At 44.8% G+C, this 18863-nt stretch overlaps 1 protein-coding gene across 5 annotated transcripts; it reads left to right on the top strand.

Moving 5' to 3' along the window:
• Positions 1-73: 73 nt before the first annotated feature.
• RABGEF1 (RAB guanine nucleotide exchange factor 1) lies at positions 74-18755 on the top strand. Of its 5 annotated transcripts, XM_066202148.1 has the most exons (11): positions 74-209; positions 7182-7367; positions 8794-8960; positions 9916-10035; positions 12052-12072; positions 12619-12788; positions 14319-14400; positions 14747-14879; positions 15281-15372; positions 15692-15948; positions 17001-18755. In XM_066202148.1, exons 2-11 carry the CDS (start codon positions 7189-7191, stop codon positions 17397-17399), a joined length of 1620 nt encoding a protein of 539 aa, XP_066058245.1. In that variant the 5' UTR covers positions 74-209; positions 7182-7188; the 3' UTR covers positions 17400-18755. The 5 variants fall into 5 exon arrangements, with proteins under 5 accessions (XP_066058245.1, XP_066058246.1, XP_066058247.1 ...); XM_066202149.1 differs by lacking the exons at positions 74-209; positions 9916-10035 and adding an exon at positions 857-930; XM_066202150.1 differs by lacking the exons at positions 74-209; positions 9916-10035 and adding an exon at positions 857-930 and having other exon boundaries at positions 12622-12788.
• Positions 18756-18863: the final 108 nt, after the last annotated feature.

The raw sequence follows: 18863 nt of genomic DNA on the forward strand, positions 1-18863 counted from the left end.
GCCGTCCCCTCGGCCCCGCTCCGCCCGGCGCGGCCCCGCTTCCGCCCGGGCCCGGGCCCGCCCCGGAGGTGCCGCCCGCCCTTCCGCCGGAGCCCGGGGAGGGAGCGAGGGGCGGCCCGAGCAGCGCCGGGGCCGGAGGGGCCGGAGGGGCGGCAGCGCAGCGCAGCGGAGCGGAGCGGCCGGGTGGGCCCCGCCGCCCGGGGCAGCCGGTGAGAGCCGCGGGGTGGGGAGGGCCCGGCGGGGCCGGGGACGGCGGGGATCGGCCGTGTCCCCCCGGTTAGAGCCCGTCCGGAGGGTCGGGGCTCGGTGTCCGCCCCGCTGAGGGCTGCACGCCGGCCCTGCCGCCGCCTTGGGCCCGGGCGGGGGGTCCCCGGGCAGGGCGGCAGCGGTGGGGTAACACCCGGGATAAACACGGGATAAACACCGGGATACGCGGAATACTTGGCGAACCGCCTTGCTCCTCCGTGTACACCTCCTAAAATCAATTCTTGTTAGATCTACACGTAGGTTTTCGTGCCATGGTCTGTGCCGCTGGTTACCGCGGCGCAGGGGGCACTGACGGCTTTGGCGCTATGCCCCCCCAGCCCGTTTTCCTCATGAGTTCCTTGTGGGTCAAGGAATTTTTGGCTTTTTTTTTGTAAGTATTGCCCGGCTGAGGATCAAAGTCCTTTAAGCTTAAGCCGGGGGAGGTTTGGAGAGTTTTTTTAAGGCGCTGAGCGGTGCGCTTTGAATGCTTTTTGTGGGTTGTTTGCCCTCCTCCATGTGCAGCTCCTAAAGCTGATTTTTATTATCGGTATATTTTAGTTAATTCCGTGGGCCTGTGCTGTGGTTAACAGGGTGCAGGTGTCACTGAATGCTTCACCAATAGTCCCCCAGCCCTGTTCTCCTGATGAGTTCCTTGCGGGTCAGTGAGTTTTTGGCTTTTTTCCTGTAAGTATTGTCCCCGCCTGGCTTCTCCCCGCGCAGCCGAGGCTCTCAGTCCTTTAGAGCCACACCAGGTGGAGTTTGGAGGACACTTGAGATGCTGATCGGCGCCTCTTGGAGGCTTTTTGTGGGTGTTTGTCGCTGTGGAGTTCAGGTTGTTCCCTTGGAGCAGGGAGTGGCCCAGAGAGGGTGTGAGATGCTGAGAGGTGAATGATGTGCTCGAATTACCAAAGAAATTCTCTCAAGGGGTGGCTCGGTGCTGTCTGCAATCCTGCTGCTCTGTGCCAGCGGCTGGGCGGACTGAGAAGGTTTTACAGGCAAAATGAGATCGCTTTTTGTTTGGCTGAGTGCTGGCAATCAGCAGCCCTGTTTGAGGGGAAAGCGTGGCACTGTGGAGGTTGTGATTCAAACCCACGATTGACTTGCCATACTTTTGTTGTTTGGGGTCGTTTGAAACTACTTTTGAAGCATGGAACTCCTCCCACCAGGATATTGGGAAGTGCACTGAGCTGCTTTTGGTTTTCCAGTTACCCGGTGCTTTTTTGAGACCACTGACCAAACCAGGCCAGCGTGGAAGGACGAGGTGTTTTCCAGGAACAGGTCTTTACCCGGGAATTGGATGTGCTGGCTTTCTGGACACGGTTACACAAGTGGTTTTTGCAGCAGGCAGGATTAGGAAGAGAATTGTAGCTCAGTGGAATGTTCTGCTGACCAAGAAAAAGCCCAAAACAACACACAGTAGAAAGGGAGAATAGGATATAAAGCCATTTATCTTAATTCCTAAGACTGCTTTACTCAACAAACTGATTATAACCTTGAAGATAGTCCATGATTCTGGTATTTACTTTTGTTCTGTGGTGTTATTTAAGCTAGAACAGCCTTTCTCAGCTCCTTCTTTCCTTGCTGTGTAATCCCCAATTATGCTTTGGGGCTTTTTTTTTTTTTCTGTTGAATAACTACTTGTGATCCAAGACTAGACCTATCAGTCCTGCTTGTGAAGTCCTGTTAAAATGCCACTTGTAACAAGCCGGGTACAAAGTGTATAAAACATTTCGAAGCTTTTCTCTGAGGTTTTAGGCAACTTAATTTCCATTTGTGTCCAGGTGAGTGTGGCTGGCAGGAAATACCGTGTAGGAACCTGTCGGCTGCTGTTTCTGAGGAGATTTCAGCAGTTCAAGCTAATCTTCTTTTTTTATTCCGACCTGAATTCCCGAGCAAGCAGCACAAAGAGTTTTCAGATGTTTCCTGTGATTTCGTTGTGGGTCACATGGGGATGGTGAGACAAACCAAACCTGCAGCCCCGGGCCTGCGCTGACATTTGGAGGGAAAGCACAGCTCGAAGCTGAGAAAACTGAGAGCTGCAGCCTCGTGGCCGTCAGGATTTTGGAGCTTTGAAGCAATTTCCCCTCCAAAACGCAGCTCTGTGGTTTTGTTTGAAGTGGCTGTTCCGTGTCTTGGGACTGTTTATCCTGCGACTGCTGCAGCTGAAATCCTGGAATGGCGAGAAGGATGCACATTAAAAGTGTGAGCACCGCGGTTCTTACCTAATTCCCCTCTTGTCTAATGGCTTTTGTGTTTTTTGGTCTGAGATCATCTCGCCCCACCCTTTCCTCGGGAGGAAATTAGCTCATGGTTAATTACCCTGCTGCTAATGACACGGCTGAGTGTTTGGGCTTACACCTGAGTCATGACTCTTTCGACACGGAGGTTGCTGCTCTTCAGAATTTTGGGGCGTTTGCGTCAGTGGTTCTTTGGAATAAATACATTTTCAGGGCACTTTTCCATCGGTAAAACACACCTTGACTCCCTCCTTCCACCCCCTCAGTTTTGATGCACTTTCTAACCCACCTTAGAAATCTGTTTTGAGTAATTAAAAGTTGCTGGCTTTAATTCTTTAATTCTTGTTCTGAATTCTGGAGTATTCAGGCATCAGTAAAACGTGAAGCAACAGCAGTTCTTGTCAGACTTGTGTGTTTGGAAGGTTCTCTGGTTTCTCTTTTTATTTTTTTCTGCTTTAAAATTCCATTTCTGGGGATGCAGCCAGAGAGTCGCAGTGAGTTCATTGTGAACACTCTTTGGGGCACTACTTTGATGTTTTTGAATTAGAAGAATTCAAGTTGTTCATTAAGTGCTGGAGTGACTTTTGAAGAGCTGAATCACGTTTGCTTCAGCCCAGTGAGAGGACTGCTGTAGGTTGTTGCTGATTCTTGTGCCAAGAATTTTTTTTTTTTTTTGGAGAAAACTTAATTTTAGGGAGGGAAGGAAAAAACCAAACCAAAACATACCCACAACCCAAACCAAACCTGCCTGTTCCTGGTCTGTGTTTTCCTGGTTTTAGACACATTTAATTGAGTTGTTCACCAATACTGATTCCCATTTATAGAACTTCAATTATAGAATTAAAACTACCCATTTAGTTTGTGGAGTTACTTAAAAACTGCTCTTCACCGCTTGTGACAATTATAAATTGATTGCAATTAGCTCTCACTGAAGGTGTTTATTGATTGATTAAGCAAGACTTTTTCTGTTCAGCTTTAAAAATGAGTTTTTTTCCCAGCCAGCTCTCTCAGAGGTGACCTCAGCAGTCCAGGGCTAATAAACAGTTTCTGAGCCAGCTGATATCCGCTCACAATCTGCGCTGATAACAAAGGTACAGCTGATTTTACCTGCTCCATCCCCGGCCAGGCAGGGAGGTGGAAAAGAACCAGAAAAACGAGCTGGGGGTGTTGGAGCCCGAGGTAAATCCCTGCTGCTCCTGAAGCATCTTTCCCCAAGCCCAAGCTGTGTCTGCAGCCTTTGTGCTGGGAGGATTCCTTGTGTTTCTCGCTGACAAGGAGGTGTTACATAAGTTTAGTCTTTGGTGTGTGCATTAGATCAGCCCCGGGTGATGGATCCAATTTGGGCTGGAGGAGTCTGGGGGGTTTTTTTTTTCCTACCTAAAAGCTGAGGATGCATCTGCTCTGTGCTGGGACTGATACCTGATTTAATACGTTTAATGTGAATTTTTCTGGTTGTTTTGTAACTTGATGCGGGTGTAAATTGGAATTTAGTATTTTGCTGTTGTTGAGCTATGAAAGGTCCAGGAGGAATGATTGCTGCTCCTTCAGTCCCCTTTATGGAATGCTGGCAAAAATGGCCTTGGGAATTATGGGCTTGGGACAAAATTTGTGTTTCCTGTGTCTTAGCTCTCTCTCTGTGTTGTCTCAGAGGTTCAAAGTGTGTGACAGGGAAAGTGAAGTGGCTCTGAGCCAGAATATTTTGCAGGAAAGTTGATTTTGCTGGTTTGGTTTCCTGGCGGTGGTGACCGAAACCCTGCGGTTGTTGGGAGGTTTTTTGGTTTGGTTTTTTTGGTTGGTTGGTTGGTTTTTTGGTGGTGGTGGTGGTGGGTTTTTTTTGGTTGGTTTTTTTTGTTGTTGTTGTTGTTTGGTTGGTTTGTTTTTGGTTTTATTTGTTTGTTGGGTTTTGGGGGGGTTGTTTGTTTTTTGTGGGTTTTTTTTGTTTGGTTTTGGGTTTTTCTGTGTTTTTTGTTGGTTTTGGGGGTGGTTTTTTTGTTTGTCTGGGTGTTGTTGTTATGTTGGGGGGTTGTTTGTTTTGTTTTGTTGTTGTTGTTGTTGTTTTGGTTTTTTGTTTTTTGCTACAGCCTTTTCTGTGTGAAGGGAGGCAAAAGTCTGAGCTGTGTGTGCAGCCTGTGACTCCTTTGTCCCCAGCCCTGAGCTGGTGGCATCGGAGGGAGGGGACAGCCCCTGACTTTGCAGCTCACCCCGGGCAAAGCTGCTGAGCTGGGACGCCAAACAAAACTTTATTTTTATTTTAATTTACACACAGGACACCAGAGGGCACGGGGGCACTGCGGGGGTGAAGCTCTGCGGGCACAAAGGTGATTTTTGTGCCTCTCTGGAGGGGTGGAAGTGCCCAAGGGGCAGAGGAGCCCTGCTGTGGTTGCGGGAGTGAAGCTGGCTCGGGTATTTCACCCCACTCCCTTCATTTTCAAATCAGAGCCTGGAATGGGGTGCTTTGGAATATGAACGGACCCCCGAGTTCTTGGAATTATTGCAGTCCCGGAGGTGTCACTCTGTTCTGGTGGGTGACAGGGTTTTGTAGGGTTTTATTTCCTCAGACAGAGATCCCTGTAAAGTTTCTGGGAAGTTTGTGACAGGAGAATGGTTTTATTTATTGTGTCTTCATGGTTTGCAGTGAAAACATTGACTGATCAGCTTTTAAACACCGTGTGCATATTTAGAGCATTTTTTTTTTTCTAGGACAGGCACCCGCACAGAGGTCTCTGACCAAAATGCTGCTGCAGCTTCTGCTTTTAGGAAGTCATCCTGAAACTGAATCAGTGATGAGTGTCAGGCTTTTGCTTCCCCTTTCTTTTCAGAATTGTGGCTCAAGGGCACGAGTGATGCTCTGGGAATGGCCTGATTGTGCAAATCCTGCCCCAAAAATGCAATTCCTGCCCAGGCTGTGCAGCTGACACATGCTGGAAGTTGAATTTCTCAGCTCTGAGGTGTTGGCTGCCGGGAGCTCGCACACAGACCTTCCTGGAGAAGTCAGGAAATGAAACCAACATATTTATGTTTCTCAGTTATTTCCTCATATGGGAATGCAATAAAGCTCTCAAATATTTAAAATATTTGGGGTTTTTTCCCCCATTTTGCTTTGCAGCAGGACAATATTGTCTGCCAGACCTTACAGTGGGAAAGAAAACATTCAGCTGCTCTCCCATCTACAAAAATGAGAACATGTAGCTATAAATGATGTCATTAAGAAATTGATTCCCTTAATATGCATGTCTCTACAATGAAACTATTTTTAGATTATTTTTAGAAACTCATTATTCCTTTCAAAAATAGAAAAGTGGAAGAAATCTGAATACTTACGTAGATAAGATGGAATATTTCATTTGTTTCCCCCCTCGGAGAAAATTGTGTGTTTCCTGTAACTTGGCTTAAAATAACTTGATTAGATTAATGGGAAACGTTAAACGCTATCAGTCTTTTTAAACGGATAATTGAGCCTGGAATAAAAGAGCTGGAATTTCCTGTAGTAGGAGACTCTCTGTGATATTTGTGCATGTTCCATCTTTTGCTGGATGATCCAGTGAATAGTTTGGGGTGGAGTTTCAGGGGAAAAGAAGAAGACTCTGACTCAGTTACTGATGTTGTTCGGTTTGAGAAAATCCTTAAATAAAGCCTTTATGCTCTGCCTAAGTGGCACCTCTGGAATGGCAGATTGGATTTACTGGGCAGAACCTTGCTGTGCTGTTTCTGCTGCCCGTGTTTGTCAATATCGCAATCCAGCTGTCGGTCTTTTACCATGCACACCTGAACCTTGCTGATGCAGATGATGCTGTGCTGCTTTTCTCCTAAAATCACTCCAGCACGAGCAGCAGGGCGCTGGGATGCCTTTGGGAAGGAGCTGGGATGTGGGCTGGTTTCTGGCAGGGAAGGAAAAGGGAGGCTGGATGATCACTGGATGCTCCAAGTCTTGGCACGGTGCTGCTGTGGGCAGGAGAATCTTTGTGTTCAGTCACTAAATATAAACCCCAGGGCTGTGCTGTGGGCAGGCTGTCCAACTCTGGCACAACCTGGGGAAATGGGGATGTGCCTTGTCCAGGTGTGCCTGTGCCCAGCTGGGCCCTGGAGACACTTTTGGAGGCCAAAGCTCCCCGAAGCCTCCCCAGTGCGGGGAATATATACACAGTATATTCTGTGTGCCCCCTTTGTTGGGTTTTGGAACTTTATTTCTTTTTTTTTTGCCCCCATTGCTTTGTGCCTCTGGCTGTCAGAGCAAGGTGCCTTGGGCTTTTGTCCCCTGGCTGTGGGACTGTCACTGAGGAACTTCTAGAGCTTTGTGAGGGTGACAGCCCTACAAAGATGTGCCTTGTGTCCTTGTCCCCAAGCTGTGGGACTGTCACTGTGGCCCTTTCTGGAGCTCTGAGTGTCGCAACCCTACAAAGATGTGTCTTGGGCCCTTGTCCCCAGGCTGTGGGACTGTCCCTGGTGTCCTGGGGCACTTTCTGGAGCAGTGTGAGGGTCCCAGCCCCACAGAGATGTGCTCCTGGTGCTGCCCCTGGCTTTGGGGCTCCTGCTTATGTAACTGTGCCCTTCCTCCCCTGGCATTCATTTGGTTGCCATGGAGCTGTTAAATAATTCAAGCAGGTGACTCCTTTGGAAAGGCAAACCCTCCGCAGAAATGATTCCCAGCCTGCTGCCGCCGCGTTCCTGCTGCCTTTAACCCTTCTCCTGTTGTGGCAGGAGGAAAATGAACCTGAAGTCGGAGCGCCGGGGGATCCACGTGGACCAGTCGGAGCTGCTGTGCAAGAAGGGCTGTGGTTACTATGGCAATCCTGCCTGGCAGGGCTTCTGCTCCAAGTGCTGGAGGGAGGAATACCACAAGGCCAGGCAGAAGCAGATCCAAGAGGATTGGGAGCTGGCAGAGCGGTAAAGAACCTTCTCTCTTCCCTCAGGGTGACCCCACCAAGTCCTGTTCCTGTTTCCTCTTTGCTCAGGTTCATCACAAATTCCCCAGTTTGACCTTCCCGGCAGGAATTTGAAGCTGCTTTTTGGTGTGAAGATATTCTATGACATATTTATGACGTTCTAATGTAAGAGGTTTGAAAAGAAAATCTGGGAAGGAACAAATGTAAACAGAGCCCAACCTCCCAATGAATGGTTCAACCTAATTTGCATATGCAAATCTGTGTTTCTATCTAGAAGGGTTAAAGGGACGATTTTGATTAAAATACCCTCTGGAGGTGGTAATTATTTTCTTGGGTATAGGCAGCACCATGGTTTTACATTCCAGCTGCTGATTAAAACCTGGTTTAAGTCTTGTCTGTGGTCATTCTTTTAAACTGCAGACTTGAGCCCAAGAACATCAAAAAGCTTTAGCTTTGGTAATTTAGGTATTTGTCTAATCACTTACTTTCTGCAAACCAATCTAGTTTTCCTCGTGTGATAAATGCTTGACCCTGAAAATGGAAGATGTGTTTTCAGAGGTCGTGTCATTGTTTTCCTCTGCCATAAATGTCTTAACCAGTTAATAAAAACTTGATTATTAGGGCAGATAGTTGTGCTGCCAGTCTTGGATCATCTCTAAGACAAAGTGGGGTATTTAAGGAATTCTGCAGTGACTAGCTGGGGGATGCTCATGGCACAGAGAAGCTGTGATTGTTCCTTGCAGCGAACAGACAGGCTTGTCAGCACTGCTGAGATACAATTCCTGCCTCAGGAGACTGCAGATCCCAGACTATTTATGGTCCATCCTGAGCTGGAGGGATGTTTAAAGACAATTGCTCAGCCTCCCAGCATTGGAAGGGTGATAAAATGTCACCTGTTTGAATCCTCCTGCAAAGGAGGAGAAAGAGTTGCAGGATTGGTGAGTTTGCTCTACTTTAGATTAACAACTTGGTCTTTCAAACTTTGCCTCATCCATTCAAGCAGATATTTATTACCAAAGCAGATTATGACAACAGTGATCTATTTCCCCAGATATTCCTGAGATTGGGATGGGGTATTTTGTAAGGTGGGGAAGCACTGCCTGGGGTAACAGGTTGGGGGAGCTCAGTGTGAGGCAGGGAGGAAGGCAGTGAATGTGCTGCTGGAAATCCTCCCCTGTGCCTTCAGAGAATTCAGAGTGTCTGAATTCTGAGGTCTGAACCTCGGTCTTCTCCCTTTTTGACCTCACTGCTTAACTCTGAGCCTTCCCTCACGTTTACCACTGCAGCCTGGAAAGGGTGAGTGTCCTGTAGTGAAAGGAGATGGGCAGAGGGAAGAATCAACATGTCAAATGAGTAATTAATGATTGCACAGGAAATCAGCTCTGTTTCTAGGCCCTTGAATCACACCTGTATTTTTCTAACCCCAGGCTCCAGCGTGAGGAGGAAGAGGCCTATGCCAGCAGCCAGAGCACCCAAGGGGCACAGTCCCTGACCTTCTCAAAGTTTGAGGAGAAGAAAACCAATGAGAAAACCAGGAAGGTCACTACTGTGAAGAAGTTCTTCACTGCTTCCTCCAGAGCAGGAGCTAAGAAGGGTAACTCTCCTTTGCTTCTCATGCTTCTGCACGTTTTGAAATGAAAAGTTTTTGGCAGAGGTGTTGTTCCAAGAGGCAGATTAATGCTCTGTGCTCTGGCTTTCAAAAGTTGGAATAGTGATGCTTCTGGAGAGTGATTGTTACTGAAAACACAGAAAAATGTGTGGAATGGAGCAGTGCAGTGCTAAAGCTGTGTTTGTGTGTGATTATCCAGGAGTCCTGCCACTAAACAGCAGAAATGTGTTCCTGGTGGTGGCACTGCACTGCTGAGGGGAAGTTCCTCCTTCCTCTGGCACACATCCCAGTGAAATCCCTGAGTCAGCCATGGTGTCACACCGGATTTAGGGCTGGAAGGGGAATTCCTCCTGGAGAGAGCAGCAGAGAAGGTGCTGCTGGCTGCCAGTCACCTCAACAAGCTGCTGTGTGTGAGTGTGATAGGAACCCTGAGGTAAAATATCTCAGAGTGCCTCACTTCGACAGGAAAAAATGAGATGTGTGAGCAGGGTGCCTTGAGCTGCACAGAAATGTGAGGCTGGCAGTGTTTGTGTGGGCTGGGAATATCAACTTGGTGGCTGGGTGTTTGTTCTACAGAATGTGTTACAAGCAGGAATGATGAATGGCACTGCTGGCTTTGCATAGCAATAGCTCTCACAGGCTATTGGGAAATGCTGGGCTGTGGAGGAGGAATTCCAGAAGGAAAAGCAACATTAATCTGCCTGAACCTTAGAGACAGTGCATTTCCTTCATTTGAAATTCAGCATTTTTCTGATTTGAGTTGTCCTGGTGCATGGCAGCAGCTGGCTACACGAGGCATTCGTTCACCTGCGTTAAACCTTTTTTTTGTTTGTTTGTTTTTTTAATGTTCATTCTTCTCACTTCCCATCTTTTCTTTTTTTATCCCTTCACCACCTGTCCTGCTCTCGGTGCCCTGCTTGCTTTGGCCTTTTTATTTCAGCAGCTCAAGAGAAAACCCCTAAGCAAGGACAGCTTGGGAGGGAGAGAAATGCTGATAACATTCTCAGGGATTTGAAGGAGATTTTTACTCCCTCCTGGGAACTGGCTTCCCCTTCTGAAGGTAATGCAGCACAGCCTGGGCAAGCTGTCTGCCTGGTTTTAGTAAGCTTGGCTCTTAGTTGGGCTTTGCTAGACACAAACTAGGGTTGTGCCAGCTGTAACTCGTGCTCTTCAATGTGAAGATGGCAAAAAAAGCAAGTCCAGCATCCTGAGGTGGTGTTGAATCTCCAAACCAATCCTTTGCTTTTTAGTAGGGAGCCTTAGGAGTAAAGCTGAAGCTTCTTTGAGCTTCACCTTAGGATTAGGTTCAAAAAAAAAAAAGTATTTTGTATGAATTACTGGATCTTATGCTGCTTTGTGTCTTTATTTAAAAAAAAACAATCCAGGTTGCTGTTACAGATCTGATTATCATGAGTTGAAACTACTGAAGTTGGCACTTCAAGAACTCTGGCATTCTCAAAACGTCTCCAGATGTTTGTTACACAAACCAAGAAGAGAATTTCCCATCAAGAGGAGACACTGGTTTCATTTAAACCAAAAGGACACCAAACCCCTTGATGCAAAAACAGCTTTAAGAGCTCATCCTCCATTTTTTGTTTGCACTCCTGGCTTGTTGTGCTGGTAAAGAAATGCTTAAAGAGATGTTCATTAAATGCCAGGGAGGTGATGAAGGGCTGTGTGTGACAGAGCTGGTGACAAACCCTGTGTCACCTCCCGTGCTTGGGCTGGGCTCCATGGCACAACCATAGTGACCCCCTGGAGTGCTCCTGTTCTGCTGTGACAAGTGGCTTTCCTGTAGGAAGATTGAAATATTAATTATGTTTATTCTTTGTGAAGCTGATCCTTCCTTAACTCTTCCCATGCTTGCTCCTGGCGTTTGGGCTTTTTCCTCTGCTTGGGCTCTCTATGGCTTGTTGGGATTTCTTGGCTGTAATCAGCTTCTTTTTAGTTAGACTGAATTCTCTGAGAGCACAGGATAAACCTGAGGCTGTTTTGTTGCTGGAAGTTCATTTTTTTTTTCCTGCAGTCCTTGCTAATCAGTACAGATTAATTTTCCTTAAATCAGGATTTCAGCTCAGAGATTAGTGAAGCTGCACCTGCAGGTAATCTTGGTGTAACTCATTAAAAGACAGTTCATTCTAATTAACATTCACTTTTTAATACTTCATATTAATCTGCCTCAGTTGACTACATCTCTCTAGTAACTAAACAACAATCTAGTTGGAATTGTGACTGAAAAAATAATATTCACATTCCTTAAGGTCAGATAGTAAAATGAGGCTCATTATTTTGATAAAAGAGTGAACTCATTGTTGAAGTAAGCAAATAAACCTTCAGCTGTACTGTGAAATGAGATCAGTGATGAATCATGGAAGGAATATCTGATAATTCTGCCCTTTTCTTTGTTTAATATTTCCAAATAAGCTTTCTGCTTCTCTAATGTTAAATGTGACAGATTTAATTAATGGCCACCCTTCAGCTGGAATCCTGTGTAGGATTTGGGATTCATGCAGTGAATATTAGGTGTAAAGGGCAATGGAAGGAAATCCCCTCTGGAAAAGTGTCCCTGAGTAACCAGAAAGGAGTTGGATTTGCCCTCTCTATCTCAATTGCTGCAGTTGGAATTTAAATATTTGCAAAACCTTCTCTGTTCTGGGCACTGAAGTACCAGAGGTGCTCTGATGGTGCCTGGCCAGGTTATTCCCTGTGCTGAAGTGTGGAGCTTTGCTCAGAGGGGCAGAGCTTGGTGCTCACTGGGTGACACAACTTTGGATTTTCTGTAGTGCTCAATCTCTTCAAAAACAAACAACAACCAAAAAAAAAAAACACCCCACTGAGCTCCCTCAAATCCAAATTAAACCAACTTAGACGTATTAATCCCGTTTCTTCCTCTTTCCTTTGGAGTTCTGCATGCTTGTTGACAGCAGGATTTCTGTGCATGTGAAGTGTTTGCAGGTTGAAAGCCGTGTTTGTCTCGTGCTGACCATGAATATTTTCATGTTTTCTGTCTCTCTGCCGCTTGCCTCTCACCACGTTCATTTCCACCACCTCTATTCAATCCCTCCATTCCCAACAGCGCTGGCTGGCAAGCTGAAAGGTGGGTGAAGGAATTGGAGCAGCACAATTCACTTGGAAACTTGGAGAAATCGGATGTTTTTGTGGGAAGAACCCCCGTGGATTGCAGCTCTGTCAGCTTGCAGTGCGTGTTCCTTGAGCAGAAGTGCCCTGAGCTGCTTGGGAGCTGGGGGGAGTGGGAAACCACCCCATTATCATTAGGGATCTGCAGAATCCCAGCTGGAAACCTTAACTGGAGATGTCTGACCTGGGAGTGGCTGTAAAACCCAAAAGCAACCCTGTGTTGCAGTCATTTCTCGTATGAAAAGGCCATTAGTGTGAGTGGGGGTGTGGCGCTAAATGTTCCACTTCGGTGGGATACTCACTTTTCCTGGAGTTGTGTTTAATAATTATTGCTGTGTTTAATGATGTCCAGCATTTCCCTGGGCAAAGCTTGAGAAATAAATGACCAATTGTTTGCACAGCTGAAAAATAAAACCCCAAAAAAAACAAGTCGAAATGACAAAACCTTTGTGAAATGATCCATGAGTGTAAAAAACCTGATCTGCTGTGCCCTGAATTTTGGCAGCAGAGATCCAGGAGGCCAAAGCTCCCAGCCCTGCCATCCACAGGCAGGCCAGCATCGAGACAGACCGAGTGTCCAAGGAGTTCATAGAATTCATCAGGACCTACCAGAAGCCTGGCCAGGACATCTACAAGCAATGCAAACTCTTTTTGGACACCATGAGTCATAAAAGGGTGAGCTCTGAGTGCCTCTTGTCTCAGTGAAAACGGGGAAACCGGGGGGAGAGGGAGCAAATGCTGCACTTCTCCCAGCAGTTTGGATTTTCTGGAGTGTGGCAGGAGCCTTCAGATGATTGGATTAATCAAATTAACATCTGGGGGTGGTTTTTTTTTTTATGGTAGTGTGGGACCAAAGGATCCTTCTAACCCTAGAGCATCCCAGATTAATTAGTCCTGACTAAATAAATCCCACGTAAATGAGTCTGTTCAGCCATATTCTACATTAATGTGACTTGTGGAAATTATAGAAGGTATCACCTGGTGAGTTTTTAGATATCACAGAGTAGTTTGGGTTGGAAGGGAATTAAAGATCTGGTTCCATGGGCAGGGACACCTTCCACAGTCCCAGGTTACTCCAAACCCCATCCAGCCTGGCCTTGGGCACTTGCGGGGATGAGACAACTTAAGCCTAAAAACTTCTAGCCTAAAACTAGCCTAAAAAGCCTAAAACTATCTTCTGTCTAAAGATAATTCAGCATCAACCCATCCCTCTCCTTTTATTGGGGAAGGGGAATTTGACTGTGCTGCTTTTTTTAAATATGAAATAAGTGTTACATCTTCATTTTCCATTAAAAAGAAATCGATGTTCTTGAAATATTCATCAGTCTGTGGTGCCACCTATGGTTGGAATGAGTCAGAATTCAGCACAACTTCTTTTTCCCCCACTTCTCCCTTTTCTATTTAGTTCCTCAAATTATCTCCTCATGGAATCTTACCTTCTCTCTGCTTTGAGATCTTCTTGAACTTTTATTCCTTTTCTTTTAGATCTGTTCATTCTGAGCGCAGAGTTGGTGAGAACAGCCTGGGTTTGTTTTTGGCTTCAAGCACTGGAGGTGTTCTCATTTCAGCCTTCTTAAAACATGGGATTTTTCACTACACACAAACCAGGCCTAAAATCCAGTCTCAGTTTTTGAAAATGTTCAGGTTTTGGCTTTAGGGAATTCAGAAATCAAATTCTCTCCCCACTTTTTTCATGTGTGGTTTCATTTAATGATGAAAATTGCCTTAATTAAGTTAATTTTAAACCTTCAAACCTCTGTAATGTTCTTCAGGAGCTCAATTAGCAAAAGCCAGTGTTGTTTTACTGTGAATATATCTCACAGTAACTTTATAATCAGAAATGTAGAGATATTCCTTCAAATAATTTATGTTCTTGGGGTTTTTATAGACTATTAATTGTCTTTTTAAAAAATCAGAGGTTAAACAGGGACAAACATTTTGCTTAGTCGGAGTTATTTTGTCTGTGCTCCTCAGGGGAAAAAGCCATTGCACCTGTGCTAATACCCATTTATCCAGCAAATAAATACAAATCTTTCACACATGAAAGAGCCAGTGTTGGCTTCTCCTGTTTTTCAATAAAACTGAGCCACTATAAACACCTCTGATGACACCTCTGCATTCTCAGACTGTTACTGCAGCTGGACACAAAACAAAACACGAGGTGTTGCTGCCAGCTCTTCACACTTCGTCCTTGTTCTCCTGCAGGATTTAAGCATTGAGGAACAATCTGAGTGTGCCCAGGACTTCTACCAAAATGTAGCAGACAGGCTGCAGACACGTTGGAAAGGTACCAAGTTCTCCTTTCTCACCTTCCTGTTCCAAAAGCAGTGATGGAAAACTAAAGCCTTCTGAATTTCCAGTTAAAGCAGAGCATTCCCAGCTTTCATAAATGTTGGGAACAGGTTCTGGTACCAGAGTTGGAATTGTTCCCTCTGTGAAGTTTTGCTGTCTAAATCTTTGTTTTTACAGCTTTCTTTTAAACTCTCAGTTCTACCCATTTTATTTGTACTTCCCATTATATCCATTTATGAACTCGGGTTGGCTTGAATGAGTAATATTAATTTAATGATGTTGGGATTAAACCTTCCAAAGAGCCCTGGAATATTTCATCTTGGGGGATTTGTCCCTTTCAGTGCCCCCTGAAAAAGTGGAGAAGGCAATGGATGAGGTTGAGAAATACATCATGACTCGACAGTATAAATATGTTTTTTGCCCTGAGACAACTGATGATGAGAAGAAAGACCTTGCTGTCCAAAAAAGGATCAGGTAAGGCTTGAAAGGACAAATAATTGACTAATCCCTAATTGTCTAAATGAGCTCTGAATCAACCATGCTAAAACCCTTGTGCTGTGCACAGAAAAATGGCTTGTTAAGGGTTCAAACCATTTTATTAAAAATGCAGAAAGAATTAATAGGTGGGAAAATGACAACCACGACCCTGGGAAAAATTGCTTTTGTTAAATTACAGCCAAAAAAAAAAATTATTTGAAAAGGAAGTACTTTCTCAGAAAATAAATTACATCAGTGGAATAAGCTGGTTTCTGGCTGGAGTAATGTCTCATTGACACAAAGCATTCCTTGTGGCCTGGCTTCAGGAAGCAGCTAGTTTCAAACACCTGGATGTCACTGGCACTGAGCAGTTTAACCCTTGTTTTCTCCTGTCCCAGGGCTCTGCACTGGGTGACTCCCCAGATGCTCTGTGTTCCTGTCAGTGAGGAGATCCCAGAAGTCTCTGACATGGTTGTAAAGGCAATTACAGGTTTGTGGGTGATGAATTCTGTGTTTTCAGCTCTAAATTTCGTCTCTCTTGCTTGCTGAGATTATTTTTGCTGTCATCACAAGGCGGGAGGGGAAGGTCCAGGCTGTTAATTGTGCAGGAATCTTTGTGGGTTTGGAATTTCATCTGTGGAGCAGGGATGATTTTCCGCACTCTGAAGAGTTTAGGCTTAGCTGATCTACTTGAAACCCTTCCCCAAAGATAGAAACAATGCAATATCAACCTCACCCAGCAAATCCTGCTTATCCAGTGCCTGATCAGTACAATTGGGGTGATTTTTCTCCCATTTTTCCCCTCACAGACATCATTGAGATGGACTCCAAGCGTGTCCCTCGGGATAAGCTGGCCTGCATCACCAAATGCAGCAAGCACATCTTCAATGCCATCAAAATCACCAAGAATGAGCCAGCCTCTGCTGATGATTTCCTGCCCACCCTGATTTACATCGTGCTGAAGGGGAACCCCCCACGCCTGCAGTCCAACATCCAGTACATCACTCGCTTCTGCAACCCCAGCAGGCTGATGACTGGGGAGGATGGATATTATTTCACCAACCTGGTGAGTGCAGCCGGAAAGGTGGGCTTGGACAGCGAGGTTTGGCTTTTATCTGGAGGTAGGAACTGCCAGCAGAGGGAAATAGAAATTCAAATGAATCTGCAAACAGTGGTTGAGGTTACTCGGAGCACAGCCAGTTCTATCTCCTCTCTCTTCCATCTCTGCTTTCCAAACCAGAGCTTTGTTTTCTTATTTTATATAACTTTAAACCCTTAGTTTGCAAAGTCTGATGCTAAGACTTGGGTGTATTTTTATCCTGCAAGTGTATTTTTTTATTTCTATTTGGTGCATTTTTATCCTGTTCCCCAAGCCCTGAGTTTGGGCTGTGCAGATGTTCCAGATGCAAAGTCCCCTCTTTGAATCCAGGGGAGTTTCTTGAAGGCACTGCAGAATTAAGTCATTCATGTGTGGAGATAAACAGGTTTTTCTACAGCTTCTCCAAGAGGCATTTCTTGGTGTGCTCTGCATTTTATCATAAAGAATCCTGGAGGGAAATTACAGGCTTGAATGAAACACTTGGAATGGTCGAAGTTCATTTCCAAAAGTGGAGCAGAGTATCCACCAAATGAGCTGGGCTTTGACATTCCTTCCATCGGGAAATTCATTAATTAATAAATTAATCTGCATAGCATGTCTCTGCTGATCAGATAATTAAGTATTATAAAATTAAATAAATATAATTCAATAAATATAATAGACTGCTATATTATATATACTTATATAATATAAATATAAAAGACTGCTCCTGTCTCCTTGGCATGTTCCTGCTGTTCCCTCACCTCCCAAACACAGAGACCCTGAGGTTTGGAATGTGCCTTGGCAGCTCAATTTTTGATTTCTTCAAACTTTTGGGGAGAGAGAAGAGTTGTATGAAGTGTGTGATAAAATTAACTTCTGGGAAAGCTCACTTAGGGCATTAAAAAATATTAAAAGATCAGTTGCTTATAAAAAAATATTAAAAAATCAGAAGAAGGTAAGGAATAGAAAATGGGTACATTCCAGTCTGGGGTGATTCCAGCCTTGCAGTGATGCTCTCTCTGGGTTTTTTTTTGCAGTGCTGTGCTGTGGCCTTCATTGAAAAACTGGATGCTCAGTCTTTAAATCTGAGCCAGGAAGATTTTGATCGTTTCATGACGGGCCAGACCTCCCCCAAAAAGCAGGAATCTGACACTTTCTCCCCTGATGTGTGCCTGGGGGTGAAGCAGATGTGCAAAAGCTTAGACCTCCTCTCTCAGTTGAATGAGAGACAGGAAAGAATTGTCAGTGAGGCCAAGAAGCTGGAGAAAGACCTCATTGACTGGACTGATGGCATCACCAAGGAGGTGGAGGATATTGTGGAGAAATATCCCTTGGAAATAAAACCAAAAAGCCAAGCCTTAGCAGCCATTGACTCTGAGAACGTGGAGAATGACAAGCTGCCCCCACCACTGCAGCCTCAGGTTTATGCAGGATAATTATCCTCAGCTAATTGAGAAGGAAAGGAAATTTAAGGCTAAAAAAAAAAAAAAAAAAAAAAAAAAAAAAAGAAATGAGCTTAAATCAGTACATTTTTAAAGGTACTTTTGGGTTTTTTTGGTTTGGGTTTTCTTTTGGTTGAGTGTAATGAGTTGTATTTATTTTAGTCCAGTAGATTTCTCTTAGGCTTTGGTGGGTTTTTGAACTGAATTTCGATTTTCTACACAAACTGGTGTCATTTTTAAGCAACACTAGTCCATTGACATCTCTCCTGAAAGCTTCCTTCTAAGCATGCACTTAATTGTTTTTAATAATTAGTTTAACTTGAAGCCAAGTTCCAGCAGGATAAAAGAAAAAAGGTACCAATGTTAGTCTGAACTTATTCTGTAGCTGTAAAGACGAACTATATATTGTAAAATATGTACAATTGTAAATAGATTTCAAATTTAATGTCCCAACTGTGCATGAGCTCGTGTGTGAGTGAAAATGGATCTCAAAATAATTAATTTTAGCACCTTTCAGTTCCATCATGTCACAGTAAAAAGGCAAAAAACGCTGTTGGAGTTTGGATAAACCTGGAGGGGGGGAAGTGAGGAATGACAGGGGATGGTGTTGGAGTGATTTGAAAACTCACCGTAATCTGCTTTGTTAAAAAGAAAAAAACTATTTAAAAGATGCCATTTCTTCATTTAAATGCTTTGTCAGAATAGCTGGTAGCCTTGAGTGGTGCACAGAAATGTTGATTTTACTGCTTTGGAAGGGAATGTGGGGCCAGAAATCAAAAAGATTTCAGGAATAGGAAGAAATATTTGTATTAAAAACTGCACAATGTGGAACACAAAATGGAGAGGGGAAAGAGCTCACAGGAGAATTGCTCCAAAAGTCTCTCTCTCTCCTGGTCACTTCCATCCGTGGGATAAATTTTGGTTGCTTTTTTGACAATCCTGGGAACTAAATAAATTGAATCCATACCATTGGAGGTCGCTTTTTTTAGAAGGAGCAGGAAAATGCACTTTATTTCCATGAAACATCAACGTTCTGCTCTTCAGTGACCCCTTCAGCACCTCGAACAGCGAGCTAAAAACGCCTTTGTGTTACTAAAATTCAGATTGGGGTGGAAGGAGAGCTCACCCCACGGAAAGCAACCTCTTACAGCAGAACTTTGAAACTTTTTCTGTGTCCTTTGAAATCTCTTCCAGCTCCGTCCAGCCCTGACTCCTCGGTGCACCTGAGATCTCAGCTGGAAATTTTAAGCAATGTTTAATTGTTGTCATCGAGGAGGAAACCTCTTGATTCATTCCCACTCCATTAAAGCACTGCTCCTATTAAATTTGCACTGCAATAACTTCAGACCACGACTGTGATTTGTCCCTTTTCTGGCAGTTTTTAGCCTTTTTTTACGAACTATGCACCAACCCCTGGTGTTCCAGAGAAGCGGCTGCAGCACTGGGATGCTCAAAACA

The sequence above is a fragment of the Chamaea fasciata genome, unplaced genomic scaffold (assembly GCF_029207755.1).
Source record: "Chamaea fasciata isolate MVZ Bird 193981 ecotype frontalis unplaced genomic scaffold, bChaFas1.0.hap1 SCAF_21, whole genome shotgun sequence".
In the NCBI taxonomy this organism is placed as follows: domain Eukaryota; kingdom Metazoa; phylum Chordata; class Aves; order Passeriformes; family Sylviidae; genus Chamaea; species Chamaea fasciata.

Bases quoted from the DNA above. Each gene is read 5' to 3' on its own strand.
- RABGEF1 (XM_066202148.1), top strand. From the start codon at position 7,189: ATGAACCTGAAGTCGGAGCGCCGGGGGATCCACGTGGACCAGTCGGAG. The intron at 14,401-14,746 runs GTACCAAGTTCT...TGTCCCTTTCAG, and splicing joins GCTGCAGACACGTTGGAAAG to TGCCCCCTGAAAAAGTGGAG. The intron at 15,373-15,691 runs GTTTGTGGGTGA...TTCCCCTCACAG, and splicing joins GGTTGTAAAGGCAATTACAG to ACATCATTGAGATGGACTCC.